The sequence below is a fragment of the Halichoerus grypus genome, chromosome 6, assembly GCF_964656455.1.
Source record: "Halichoerus grypus chromosome 6, mHalGry1.hap1.1, whole genome shotgun sequence".
NCBI lineage: Eukaryota > Metazoa > Chordata > Mammalia > Carnivora > Phocidae > Halichoerus > Halichoerus grypus.
The window spans coordinates 161288192-161302748 of record NC_135717.1 but is presented as its reverse complement, the minus strand read 5'-3'; the positions used below and the strand labels follow the sequence as shown (position 1 = coordinate 161302748).

Genomic DNA, 14557 nt, shown 5'->3' with positions numbered 1-14557 from the left:
TTTCTTTGTGGTGAGCTCAAAAAGTAGAAAGCTAGGGTGTTGGATGGAAAATCATCTCTGACACTGGCAGGCAGGGCCAGTTTCATGGGGGTGTGACCTGGTGCACACCAAGAGCATGATCCATAAAAGAGGAAATTGAAAACTGGACTTTATTAAAAGTAGAAGCTTCTGCTCTTCAAAAGATTATTAAGAAAAAGTAAAGACAAGCTATATACTGGGAGAAAATATTTGCAGATCAAATCTATCTGATAAAAGACTTATCCATAATATATCAAGATGCCTAAAATAGTTTAAAAGAACAATAAAGACGGATGAAATATCTGAATAGATACTTCACCAAAGAAAATACAAGCATATAACAGGATTCCCAACATCATTAGTCGTGAGACACCATTACTAACCTGTTAGAGTGCCTACAATTAAAAAGACTAACCGGACCACGTGTTGGAAGAGGATGGAAAGGAAATGGAAGTCTCAAAACTGCTGGTGGGAATGTGAAACTGTATATACCCATGTTGGAAAACAGCTTGGCAATTTCTTAAAAAGTTAAATATACACCTGTCTACTATATGCTGCAGCCATTCTACTCCTACGAAAGGATTCAATAGAAATGGAAGCATGTGTTCACAGGCTTGTATGGGAGTCTTTTTGGTATACTTTACTGTCCATAACAGCATTATTCCTGTAAGTCCCAAACTAGAAACAACCAAAATGCCCACCAAAGGTGAATGGATACACCAGTTGTGTTATAATTATACACAGCAATAAAAAGAAGTGAAGGACTGATACCTGCAACCAACCAAGGGAATGAATCTCAGAATAATTGTGCTGCATGAAATAAGCCAGACCAAGATGGTACATACTGTATGGTATGATTCCATTTACATAACGTTCTAGAAAATGCAAATTTATCTATTGTGACAGAAAGCAGACCCAGAGGAGACAATATGGGAGCAATTAGAAAGAGGCACAGAGAAACTTTGGGTATGACGGATATGTTAATTATTTTGCTTGTAGTAATGGTGACACAGGTGTACACATGTCAAACTTTATCAATTTGTATATTTTAAATATGTCATTTATGTCAAATATACCTCCATGAAAGTGTTTAAAAGGTGAGTGTATCATGATTCATGTTATACATACAAACATAACCCTTCAGAATTTAGTCCTGAGTTAACTTTTTCTCAACAAAAATCAATCCATAGTCATAGCACAATCTACATACGCATAGATTAAACAACGTCGACTTCAGTTTTCTTTTATTCCAGTGGGGAACAGCAGTGTGCGTGTGCCTGTTTCACATCTCAAAGGACGCCCCGCACGAGGACGGAGAGCGCTTTAACTGCACTCTCCGGAGGCTGACCTCATCTAAGCACCGGTCGGAGCGCCAGTCTCCACCCGCTGCTAAAAGGTGGTAAACGCAAGCAATTTCCGTGGGCGTGTGAAGGACCACCCGAGGCAAGAATCCTGCCAGCTGCGAGCCCGAGATTCGATATCTGCCATGGAAGTCCGCCCATAGGGAGAGTAAAGAGCGCAACAAGTGCCTGGGGCTGGGAAGGCACTAGGAATTGGGGGAGGCGGGGGGAAGAAGAAAGAAACAGAAATAGACAAGGGCTCCGGCCGCAAGTCCGAAGTCGGCCCGGGTCACGTGCCAGCGCTGCCGCCGCACTGCCCGGCTTTCTGGTCCGGCGGGGCCCGCAGGCCCTGTACTTTCGGTTCCGCCCGCTGGCTGTCCGCTGCGACCCCGGCGCGCACTTCCGCTCACCCTCTGACCCGCGGCCGGACGCCAGTGCATTCTGCAGTACGGTCTCTCGGGGCGCGCCTTTAGGGCCAGTCGGGAGTGCACTGTGCAGTTTCTCTCCTGCTAGAGTTTGAAGAGGCGCGGGGAAGCCACTGGGTGTCGGCCTTCCGGTTGCTGCGCAGGAGCGGCCTTTAAGTTGCGCAGGTCCAGCCCCCGCACTAAAAGCCCAGTGAAGGCTGAAGGCTGCTCGCGGGCGTGGAAGGGGCGTCGGGCCTCTTGGCGCCTGGCGTCCTGAATGAGCCCACGCGGCGCGGGGTGGGAGACAACCCGGGGTCCTGACCCCGTTCCACCGCTGCTGTGTGGCCTGTTCCCCGGCACGCTTTCGTCCTGATCTGGGAGCCATCTAACACTGCCCGCCTTTCCTCCCCGTGCAGCCCCCAACCATGCCCGCGGGCGTGTCCTGGGCCACCTACCTGAAAATGTTCGCTGCCAGCCTCCTGACCATGTGCGCCGGGGCCGAAGCGGTGCACAGGTACTACCGGCCGGACCTGGTGAGTGCAGGAGGGTCCATCGTTCCTGGCCCCTGGGCCATTCGGTTCTCCTCCCAGCAGCGGAAACGATCTTAAAATTAGAAGCACATCTGCCCTGAGCCTAAAGCCTGATGATGGCATTCCGTTGCGTTTAGAGCAATGCATGGCCTGTTCTTACACGGGTCTTACACAGCCAGTCACCTGCCTGCCACTGGCCTTGATCTTCTGCCATTTATCCCTCGTTCTCACTCTTGCAGCCAGTACCGGTTTCCTTGCAGTTTCTCACACTCATCAAGCCCGTCCCCATCTTCAAGGCCATGCTTTTTCTCATCTTGGAGTGCTTTTCTCCCAGATCTTGGGTTGGTTTCCTACTTCAAAATGTCAAGTCTCTGCTCAAATATCTCCTCCAGCAGTGAGGGTCCTTGGGGCAGCTCCTAAAGGATCCCTCCTTGTGCTGTTCTTTCTCAGTCCTTTGTTTCCTGGGAGGACTTGTCACAACTTGCAAGTATTTTATTCCTTTTGCCTATTTACTTGTTCTTTGTTTCCTCCACCAGAATGTAATCTCTACGAAAGGACTGGGCCTGCGTGGTTCACCCTTGATCTCAGTCACCTAGAAAAGAGATTAGAATATGGTAAATGCTCGATAAATAATTGATGAATGAAGAACGAGGGAATGTAGGCATTCCAAGGAGGGAGAAATTGAAATTTTAGCATTTTAAGCGTTCATTGAATTAGAACTGGGAATTAGAGGTGCTTTTGAGGAGTTACGGTCTTGCGGAGGTGGAGGCAAGGGGGTGCAGTGGAAATAATTGCAGGCGTGTGCGAGGTGTTACGCTGCAGGTGTGAATGGAGTGGTTTGGAGCACAGTGTAGGAAACAGTCGTCTCTGCCTGGACTGTGGACGGGTAACACAGAGAACCAGCCATTTGTCTTTCTGGTTTTAGTTAACTGTCAGCTGCAGTTTTGGGGGTGTTTATTCTTGTTTTCAGATAAGGAAACTGAGATTCAGAAGACTGAAGGTGATTTCCCAGGATCACATAACTTCCTGGGGATTTGAAGCCCAAGCTTTCTGTTCAATGTTTCTCTTATTTGATCCTGTTAATGGGGTAGTACAACACCCTTGTAAAACATTCAGATTGAATTCGGGTATGTAGAGTAGAATGTGAAAATCTACCCCCCCCCCCCACTTTCTCTAGTTTGCTCCACACAGGTAGCTACAATTTTTTTGGTTGGTGTATACTTGCAGACTTTTACTGTTGTTGAGATACACACAGACACACACAGTGGAGAGGGTGTTTTTCCCCACAGAAATAGGAGTTCATATACACATATCTCTAAATTGTTTGTTTTGGTTAACATCTATATAAATAGACACATGTTTATATCAACAGCCTTTTTTTCTTTCTGACCATTGAATAACATTTTATAATATGGATATTCCATATATTATTTAATCTCATATTGACATTTTGGTGGTATCTAGTTTTTGTCCAAACAGTGCTGAAGTAGCTCTTTCTTACCAGCCGGGACTGCTTCTCTTTTGAGTTCTAGGGATATATCAGGGATGCTTGGAGACAGAAAGGGGTAAGAACCTTCCACAGAAATGCAGTTGAGTCACTAGCTCCTGAGGAATAGACATCAAGCAGGCATTACAGAGGAAGGAATACCTGTGATTTGCCCCTGGGAAATTGAGCTTTGATTCACCCATCTCATTATAAGTAGGAACATGCATGGTTGTTACCACCAGCTGCCTCGACCTTGGGAAGAGGCAGCATGAAGCCAGAATCTCTAGAAGGACCTTACTGAAGTGTCTCAGGCTACTTCATCCTGATTGGGCAGTGACATCAGCAGTGGGGTACTTCTGTAGGGCCCTGAAGGCCAGGGCTGGCCGGCTGTGTGTAGGATGCTGGATGCTGAACTAACATTTAAGGAATTTATGTTCTTTTCCTGCGTCTCTTGGTATTGTTCTAGCAATGACTATCACTGTTGTAACAACCGCTGGCCTTTGTTAGAGTCTTTCAGTCTTTACAGCTAGAAGGTCTGGGTGGAGTCTAGAGCAGAGGAGACCGCTCCTGGAGTGTGTGCTCAGTGCTGTCTTAAGGGGGCAGGATTAAGGATGCTTTTTCTAGTTGTCCAGCTCAGCTACTCAGGATAGGAATGGAGGCAAGGACGCAAGGCAGATGTTCTGTCCTGGAATACAAAGTGTGCTTTTGCTTGAGCTTCCCTTTGCATTTCCATTTGCTTTTGCATTACTTTTACTGGTTCTGTTTTCCTTAATTTATAATCTACTTATTATTGAAGGCATAGTAAAAAAATGCAGTCTCAGCGATGTAGGAAAGATGTTAGGGTTTGAAGCGACGGCCAAGAAAGAATTCTTGAGATGTCTTTGGTGCAAAAAGGTGGTTTTATTAAAGCATGGACATGGGACCCATGGGCAGGAAGAGTGGCACTGGGGTCATGAGGAGTGGTCCATTATGTACTTTCAAGTTGGGACGGGGTTAGGGATAGCGTAAGCCTCCCAGGTATTCGGGAACCAGGTTTCCAGGATCCTGACGGGGCTAGCTATTGTCAGGGAAAGGTCCTCTATTACTTAGTAAAAACTCAGTCATGAGACTCCTCAGATACATATCGGTGGGTCATATGCTTGGGGGATGATTGCGAACATATATCTTGGCAGGGGTGGAGGGTGGAGATAAAGGAAGTTTCCAAAGGAATTTTTATATGTTAAAGTAGACTTATAGGATCCTGGGGCTTGGGCTAAGATTGCCTTTTGCCCTGAGCAAAGTAGTGACATCGAGGCAGCAGAGTCCCTAGAGGAAGGTCACTGCCTGGTTCAAGGACTTGTCAGTGGGCTGTAGGTAGAAAGGAAATTTAATTTTTTTTTGCCTTTGTTTCCCACATCATTAGGATTCATTTTATTTTATTTAAAGATTTTATTTATTTGTCAGAGAGAGAGAGAGAAAGAGCACAAGCAGGGGGTTGGGCAGGCAGAGGGGGAAGCGACGCGGGACTCGATCCCAGGACCCCAGGATCATGACCTGAGCCGAAAGCAGACACTTCACCGACTGAGCCACCCAGGTGTCCCAGGACTCATTTTAAAGTGTTCATTTTTGGTTGTCTCCAGACATACCTACATACACAGAAATTGCTATTTAGAACCTCTGCTGACACTGTTAACTTTTTTTTTTTTTAAAGATTTTATTTATTTACTTATTTGACAGAGAGAGACACAGTGAGAGAGGGAACACAAGCAGGGGCAGTGGGAGAGGGAGAAGCAGGCTTCCCGGGGAGCAGGGAGCCCGATGCGGGGCTGGATCCCAGGACCCTGGGACCATGACCTGAGCCGAAGGCAGACGCTTAACGACTGAGCCACTCAGGCGCCCCACACTGTTAACTTTTGATGTCAGAAAACGTGTTAGTCTTTTAAAAATTGATTATATATGTAGTATATTTAGTAAAAGTGCTATTTTTCTGAAGCCCGAGAGCTAGGTTCTTGTCTCACAGAGTCGAAGAATGAATCTCGCGGACAAAGGAAAGTGAGGAAAGCAATAGAGTTTTTATTAAGCAAGAGTACAGAAAAAAAAGCTCTCAGGAGTGAGAGGGGCCCGGATATGGTTGCCACTGAGGGCTTTTAGGGTTGATTGAAGGCTAACCAGGGAGCTTAAATTTTTTTGACTTCTCTACAGGCAGCACCATTGGTTAAGGACTAGTGGTAACATCGTTAATGGCTTACTTCTTTTTAGGGTCTGGTTATTTTCTGTTGACCGCAGGAGACTGTCATAAATAAGACTCCTCCCTCGGATACCTAGGGCAGGGTGGTCTGGAGTGTTCCCTTATCTCTGGTTTCCTGACACCTCCACATTTTTGGGATTTCTGTGAGCCTGATCACATAGCCCCCTGTCTCTCCCTACCTCTCCCCGCCTGTTCCTTACTCATTTAAAATAAAAGTTGAATTGTCGGGGTGCCTGGGTGGCTCAGTTGGTTAAGCGTCTGCCTTTGGCTCAGGTCATGATCCTGGGGTCCTGGGATCAAGCCCTGCATTGGACTCTCTGCTTGGTGGGGAGTCTGCTTCTCCCGCTCTCTCTCCCTCTGTGTGCTCGTGTGTATTGGCGATTCAGGTTACTCCAAATATTTGCCTGTGTGTGTGTAAGTGGGTGGTTGTATATATATATACTTTATAGAAATTTGAAACATGCTATTCTTGTATTTTTTTTATTATTTTTTAAAGTTTTAATTTTAATTCCAGTTAACACATAGTGTTATATTAGTTTCAGGTGTACAATATAGTATACTGTATTTTATAGGGCTTTGTGACTTCATATAATTTCCTTTTGTGACCCTGGGGGAAAAAGATCCCTTCTAAATTAATTAGTTTCCATAGTTTAATGATCGTGAAATAAGCTACATTCGTTCTTATACTAAAGGGGTTGGAATGTCAAAATCCTAGGACTAGTTTTAAGGTAGGACATTGTCAGACAAGTTACTCTGGCTTTTATTCCAGTTCCCATCACTCATTTTTTTAGAAAGTCATTTTCACTTCAAAATGAGAATTGTGCTGTGAAGCATATCTCTTAGCTCCCTACCTCTCCTATGACCCCGACCCCAAACCCCATATTCTTTCCTAAACTGTTTTATTTCTTTAGGATTAATTAGTTGTTAGATGAAAAGAGTAAAATGAACCAGATCAAGGTGTTTGAACTTCAGGCATTGAAAAGCTATAGAAGTTTTCTGATGTGAGTGAAATTATGCCAGAATAATCTTGCAGTTTTTTGTTGTTGTTAAAGATTTTTTTTTATTTATTAGAGAGAGAGAGCAAGAGAGCACAAGCAGGGGGAGGAGCGGCAGGGAGAGGAAGAAGCAGGCTCCCCACTGAGCAGGGAGCCTGATGTGGGGCTCGATCCCAGGACCCTGAGATCATCACCCGAGCTGAAGGCAGACTCTTAACTGGCTGAGCCACCCAGGCGTCCCTAATCTTGCATTTTTATATAAAATAATCTGAGTAAAGATTTTATTTCTCCAATCTTATGAGCTTATATTAAGGGTCCTGAGCAAAGTCTGTTGATTTATTCATTCAGCACAGTTTTTTGCCTGCCTTTTTATAATGAGGGTCACTCCATAGGGTTGTAAGAAATAAGGAGGAGATTACGATGTGGTCCCTTTCCTCAGGACCTCACAGTGTAAGCTGATAGCTGATCTAGATCTATATCTAGAAATAGATATGCCTGTGGAGACACCTGGGTGGCTCAGTCGATTAAGCGGCTGCTTTCGGCTCAGGTCATGATCCCAGGGTCCTGGGATCGAGCCCCATTGGGCCTCTTGCTCAGCGGGGAGCCTGCTTCTCTCTCTGCCTGCCGCTCCCCCTGCTTATGCTCTCTCTCTCGCTCTGACAAATAAATAAAATCTTAAAAAAAAAAAGAAATAGATATGCCTCTGAATCATTATGAACAGTTCCACTTGGATGTGCAGTGAGCATGTTCAAGACTGAGCTCCTGGTCTTCCTCCAACAGACCTGCTCTTCTTGAAGCCTTGCCTGTCACAGTAGATGGTGACTCCATCATTCTTGTTGTTCAGGCCAAAGCCTAGGAGTCCTCTTTAACTCCTCTCTCATACTACACATAATAGCAAATCCTATTGGCTTGATCTGAAAACTACATCCTGAATCTCACTGCTTTTCACCACGTGCATTGCTACTACCCAGTTCAAGCCACTGTCAGCCATGTCTCACCTCAGTTTCTGTGATGGCTCCCTGACCTGTTTCTGCCTTCCAGCCTTGCTCCCCTGCAGTCTTTTCTCGACAAAGCCACTGTCCTCTTTTTTGCTTGAGTCAGGTCATGTCATTCTTCTGCTCAGAACTCTGCAGGGATTGTGCATCTCTGCACCCTCGTTTTTCCTCTGTCCTTGTCTCTTTGTAACCTCTCGTTGAATACCCTATAGCAGCTGTGCTGACCACCTTGCTTTTCCTTGCACATAAGGGCACATTTCTGCCTTAGGTCCTCTGCATTTGTGGTTCCTTCTGCCTGAAACACTCCTAGATATCTGCATGGCTGGTTTTCTCATCCTCCTTCATGTCTTTGTTCAGAAGTCACCTTTTCAGACAATAAGCACATGAGAAAATGCTCAGCATCACTAGCCATCAGAGAAATGCAAATCAAAACCACAATAAGATACCATTTCATCACCACTGTAATGGCTATAATTAAAAAAAACCCAAACAGCTCATGACAAGTGTCTGAGGATGTAGAGAAATTGGAACCCTCATACAATGCTGCTAGGAATGTAAAATGGTGCAGCTGCCTTGGAAAATGGCAGTTCCTCAAACAGTTCAACATAGAGTCATAGGGCTGAACGATTCCACATCTTGGTTTATACCCAAGAGAAATGAAAACATAGGTCCACACATTCTTCTTGTACACAGTTCATTTAAATGGAATCTACATGTGGTCTTTTGTGACTAGTTTCTTTCACTTTGCATGTTTTCAGGGTTTGCCCCATATTGTCAGATGTATCTATACTTCATTTCCTTTTAGGACAATAATATTCCATCATAAGAATAGTGGGGCTCGATCCCGGGTCCCCAGGTTCATGACCCGAGCCGAAGGCAGATGCTTAACTGACTGAGCCACCCAGGCGCCCCAGGCACTTAGTGTTTTTGAACAGTAATGAATTGATTTGAAATCAGTTCAAAACCAATTGATTCCTGATACTTGTTTTCTGTGTCAGGCACCTGGTAGAGACTCAGTAAATAGTGCAGGAATGAATTTCAAATTGTGGAAAGCTTTATGAAGATTTGTGATCTGTCAATTAATATGGATATGAACTCTCCCTCTGAGTCCTGTAATACTAGAGACACAGCCTGGGTAATAGAGTCATGTAAGTATAGGGTTAGAAAGGAACTGGGATGGGCCACAGGCTCTCCTAATAAGGTTTTATCATTGAGTACACAGGGACTTTTTGTTCTTTTTTTTTTTTTACTTTTTACTTTCTTTCAGGTCATGCTGAATTACAGTCTAAGAAAGCACTGGCATCTATTTGTTTTGTTTTTTTGATAGACAATACCTGAAATTCCACCAAAGCCTGGAGAAATCAAAACGGAGCTTTTGGGACTGAAAAAGAGACAACATGAACCTCAAATTTCTCAACAATAGAAACCTCAAAATACTTAACTCTGCCAAGAACTCTGTGAATAATATTATAAGTATTAAACATATATTTTTAAAGTTTATTGAGTCAAACTGGTTGTCTTTTAAATCTAATGCAATGCTAACTGCAAGAGGTGCCCAGGTGTTAATTGATGCATTGAGATTTAATTATGGATTGACCAGTGTATCTTGAAAACTGCCAAAGTTTATATCATCAGCTTTTTTTTTAATTTATTTTTTTTCCGCCCCCCCCATATCATCAGCTTTTTGAATGTATTTGAATAGATACTTAATCTTGGATATCATGTGAGAAAGAATATTTACAGTGTTTCCTGCCCTTATAATTCTGGTTTATTTCTCTGAATAAGCTTGAGTATCATGACAAATGGGAATTATAAATTAACTATAATGAAATTGTCATTGACAATGAAAGCTTATGGTGTGTAGTTAATAGTTCTCTAAAATTGCAAAGTGCTATTTGTACTAAACTGTGAATTAAGTTGAAATATTTAAAGTTTGAAGTTCTTTTGGAATTGTGTACTTAACAAAATTACAACAAATGTCACCTGGACTGTCACAAGTTCTTTATCCCCAAATTTGAGAAACCATATTACCATGTAGTTATTCTTACTTTTTTTTTTTTAAGATTTTATTTATTTACTCATTTGAGAGAGAGATAGTGACAGAGATAGCGAGAGAGAGCACAAACAGGGAGGAGAGGGAGAAGCAGGCTCCCGCTGAGCAGGGAGCCCGACGCGGGGCTCAATCCCAGGACCCTGGGATCATGACCTGAGCTGAAGGCAGACGCTTAACCAACTGAGCCACCCAGGTGCCCCTCATGTAGTTATTCTATATTTTAAAATAATTGAAAAGCTTAAATGAGCTAGCTTATGGGGCGAATTGTGTCGTTTCGCCAAAGATGTTGAAGTCCTAACTCCCAGTACCTGTTAATGTGATCTTATTTGGAAATAGAGTCCTGTAAATGTAACGAAGTTAAGATGGGGTCATTAGGGTGGGTCCCTAATCCAGTTCATATGACTGGTGTCTTCATAAGAGGAAAATGCCATGTAAAGACAAACACACAGGGAGAGCGCCATGTGACGACACATCAAAAACTGGGGTGATGTAAGCCAGGGATGTCAGGGATGGAGAGCCACCACCAGAAGCCAGAGAGAGGCAGGGAGGGAATTCTAGCCAGAATCTCAAAGGATGGTCCTGCTGACACCTGGATTTTAGATTTCTGCCCTCCAGAACTCTTTTGAGAGAATACATTTCTGTTGTTTGAGGCCGTCCAGTTAGTGGTACTTTGTTATGGCAGCCCTAGGAAACTAATACAAATATTTCAACTCTTCTCTGAGTCTATAAATAAAGGACAAAAGTAATTTATAGAGCAGTTGGCTTTCTATTTAGGGCAATTTTTCCAAAAGTTTTTCAGAATTCTGCATTCTTAAAGATAACATCTAGGCTTGCTTCTTAGCCAGTTAGCAAATTGCTACATCACATAAATCTTTGGGGTCATTGTTGAAATCTTAAATCCTGAAGTGCAAACAAAATGTTTTTGGTTTACTTTCCATAGTAAGTACCCTTTTCAGTTTAACGGTATAAAGCAACTAACTGAAATGGTTTATTTCCGGTCTATATACAAGCTCTTTTCTGCTGCCATATTATTTGGTATCTTATCAAATTCTTCTACACATGAAGAGGATTTGTATTTCTTTTTTTTTTTTTTTTTAAAGATTTTATTTATTTGACAGAGATAGAGAGAGGGAGAGCACAAGCAGGTGGAGTGGCAGGCAGAGGGAGAGGGAGAAGCAGGCTCCCCGCTGAGGAAGGAGCCCGATGTGGGACTCGATCCCAGGACCCTGGGATCATGACCTGAGCCGAAGGCAGCCGCTTAACCGACTGAGCCACCCAGGCGCCCCTGTATTTCTGTGATGGGTGAGCAGTGGCCCACTCCAGGGAAAGGTCTGGAGAACAGAGTTTTGAGTTGAGACTGGTTGTTTTCTGATATTTACTGTGACCTTGTGCATGAGACTTATTTCTCTGCATCAAATTTCATAACTGCCATTAATTGAATACTTTTTTCTTTTTCTTCTTTCTTAATTTAAAGATTATTTGAGAGAGAGAGAGGAAGAGAGCGTGCACAAGCGCAGCGGGGAGGGGCAGAGGGAGAGGGAGAGAGAGTCCCAAGCAGACTCTATGCTAGGCATGTAGCCTGACACCGGCCCCAATCCCAGGGCCCTGAGATCACAAGCTGAGTTGAAACTGAGAGTTGTCACTTAACCGACTGAGCCACCCAGGCGCCCCTGAATACTTTTTTCTTTTTTTTTTAAATTTTTTTTTTAACGATTTTATTTATTTGAGAGAGAGAGAGAAACAGCATGAGAGGGGAGAGGGTCAGAGGGAGAAGCAGGCTCCCCGCTGAGCCGGGAGCCCGACGTTGGACTCGATCCCAGGACTCCGGGATCATGACCTGAGCCGAAGGCAGATGCTTAACCAACTGAGCCACCCAGGCGTCCCTGAATACTTTTTTTTCTTAAAAAAAATTCTATACTTTACAAATGGTGAATCTTGCCACAGCCAGTTGGAAGGGTTTTTATATCAGACTGGAAGAAGTTTGACAATTTTTTTTTTTTAGTTGAAGGAATTAAAAAATGGTTTCCAAAACTCAAACTCAGTAATTCTAACTTTGGTGCCTCACTCCTTCAAATAATATGAATTCCCAAAGGTTTCAGGAAGGATACCTGATTTAGTACAAATCAATAATAAAATTGTTTTTTTAACTCTGAACTAGTTTCATCAATTGAATTTACTAGGTGCATTTTTTTTTTTTTCTTGGCTAAACGAACATTTACAAATTCTACTTCTCCCCTAATTCTAGTATATGAACACGATGAACTGGTGAACTTCGATAATGCATTTTGTAGCTATCAGTGAGGAGAGCCCCCCACCTCCATCACTTTCCAGAATAAAGGGCTGGGGGCATTGCTCACCCTTTGGAGGAAGAAAGGATCGGCCCCTTGGGGCCAGTTTGTGCACAGTGGGAGGTCCCTCATGCCCTGGGTGAATGCAGTGGACCATAGTTTAAAGGCACTCCCCCTCCCCATCCCATACCTTTCATTTACATGTACAGAGTGACTGGTCTGGCTGTTGAGAGAAAAAGTCATGATTTGAATCCACCTCTCCTACAAGACAATGGCTTTTATGAAGGCAGAAAACTGGTTTTCTAGCTATTAAAAATGTACTGAAAGTAAAAGTGCCATCATTTCAGTAAGTGCTGATTCTAATGATTCTAAGTCACTTTCACCAAGGTATCCTTTTTTGACGTTGACCCCTATTGTGAAAAATATGCATTGTGGCGGCCATGAAAATGCATTAATAGATTCCCCGAGGAAAGGCACTGGATGCTTCTCACTGAGCAGCCTTCAGTTGTCTTGGCTTCTGCAGGGATTTTATCAGCAAGAGAGTGGCCTTGCTCAAAGCCACACCTTCTGCCATTCAGTACAGTTCTTGAGGGGCCTGTTCTAGCTCATTTCCCTCTGAGTTGACTGGGGCTCTTTGGACCTGCATTGCTTCTCACCTCCCTCTGCTCCATCCCATTTCCTTCCTTCCTTCCACAGGTGCTGATCTAAGGGCATTCCTTAAAAACATCCTGTATACTAAACTCCATTTCAGTGCTTCTTGGAGAACCAAATCTGTGACTGACACAAACCAAAAATTAAAAGTAGTAATAGATTATTCCTTAATAAAGCTGTGGGAAAAAACAACCCAAGATAGACCAGTTGCAAGGTGTTTGGTCATTAAATTGGGTCAAACGGTGGTTGTGCAAGATGTCTATGACATAGCTGTTTTTACCCAAAACTGAGGGAGTAGGATGCTTTCTAAGCTTCCTGCTGGAAACAATCTCAGAATTTGTAATTGGAGAATGCTGAGGAGCAAGTTTCAGATGCTATTAATTTAATGCAATCTGATGGCTTTAATTTCTATACAGCAGTCTTTATTAAAAATGGTAATTTATGGTGGCCAAAAAATTGGCAACAAATATTATGACTAATAGCTAATAGTGTTGTATCATGAAAGGAAGCTATGTCTTAACTACAGCATGTTTCCCTATGACTGAGCTCCCATTTTATTTCTTATAAAAAAAGATTTTTAAAGTCAAGTAATTAGATTTCAAAGTGATTATTGCAAACTAACTCTAGAAAAATAGCTTGGGGGGAGGAGTAGGATACATACAACAAACAGAAATAAAAGAAGCCCAGAAGAGGGTACTAAATTATCAGGAAAATCTAGTCCCTAACAAAACTTTATAGTACATAAAGTTGGTTTCCATAGAGTTTTCTCACACACATGATCTCTGAATACACAACTGAGGTTTTCTCTCCCTAGCCAGTTAAAAAATAGACTACCATTTCAGATGGCTATCAATTAGTGAAATTAGAGAAACCTGTTTCTCCCATAAATAATACATTTCAAAAGAAATTAAATAATTGCCTGATGAGGATCATCACTCAATATCTAGTTATTTGTAGGATTATGGGCATTTTGAAAGACAGCCTTATTTTGGAGTAACTCTAGATTTACAGGAAAACTGCAAAGTGAGTACAGAGGCTCCATGTCCCCTTCCTGTTTCCATGAATGCTGGTCCACGGGTCAAAGCCCAAGAACCATGAACTATACTCTAGATTAAATTTTGCCAGTTTAATCCAGGCAATGAAGGCACTTAGTTGCCATGTCTCCTTCAATCTATTTCTGTCCTTGGTTTTGACCTTGAAACTTTGGAAGAGTACTGTTCATATAGCATGGGTTTGTCTGATGGTAGAGATGGCAGTACCCTTCTTACCACATCCTATCGGGGATACAGGACATCACTGGGGATATTAACCTTGGCCACTGCATTAAGGTAGTGCCTGCCAGGTTTCTCTGCTACAAAGTTACTACTTTCCCCTTTCCATACTCCAGAGGACAGCTACTAAGTGTAGCCCACTTTGAAAAAGGAAAGGAGAATTAAGCCCCACCTCCTGGAAGGGGGAATATCTGCATATATTATTTGGAATTCTTCTGTAAGGAACATTGTCTTTAATATAGGTGACTTTTTAAAAATACTGGATCTAAAAAAGACTTCTGTGATATGTACAAATTCCT

At 43.0% G+C, this 14557-nt stretch overlaps 1 protein-coding gene across 3 annotated transcripts; it reads left to right on the top strand.

Moving 5' to 3' along the window:
• The first annotated feature begins 1460 nt into the window (after positions 1–1460).
• Positions 1461–9495, top strand: UQCC6 (ubiquinol-cytochrome c reductase complex assembly factor 6). 3 transcript variants are annotated; one of them, XM_036103749.2, is made up of 3 exons: positions 1461–1804; positions 2179–2295; positions 9323–9495. In XM_036103749.2, the coding sequence occupies exons 2-3, from the start codon at positions 2188–2190 to the stop codon at positions 9416–9418; spliced, it is 204 nt and encodes a 67-aa protein (XP_035959642.1). In that variant the 5' UTR covers positions 1461–1804; positions 2179–2187; the 3' UTR covers positions 9419–9495. The 3 variants fall into 3 exon arrangements, with proteins under 3 accessions (XP_035959642.1, XP_035959637.1, XP_077932619.1); XM_036103744.2 differs by lacking the exon at positions 1461–1804 and adding an exon at positions 1811–1948; XM_078076493.1 differs by lacking the exon at positions 1461–1804 and having other exon boundaries at positions 1811–2295.
• The last annotated feature ends 5062 nt before the right edge of the window (positions 9496–14557 follow it).

Bases quoted from the DNA above. Each gene is read 5' to 3' on its own strand.
- UQCC6 (XM_036103749.2), top strand. From the start codon at position 2,188: ATGCCCGCGGGCGTGTCCTGGGCCACCTACCTGAAAATGTTCGCTGCC. The intron at 2,296-9,322 runs GTGAGTGCAGGA...TTTTTTTGATAG, and splicing joins GGTACTACCGGCCGGACCTG to ACAATACCTGAAATTCCACC.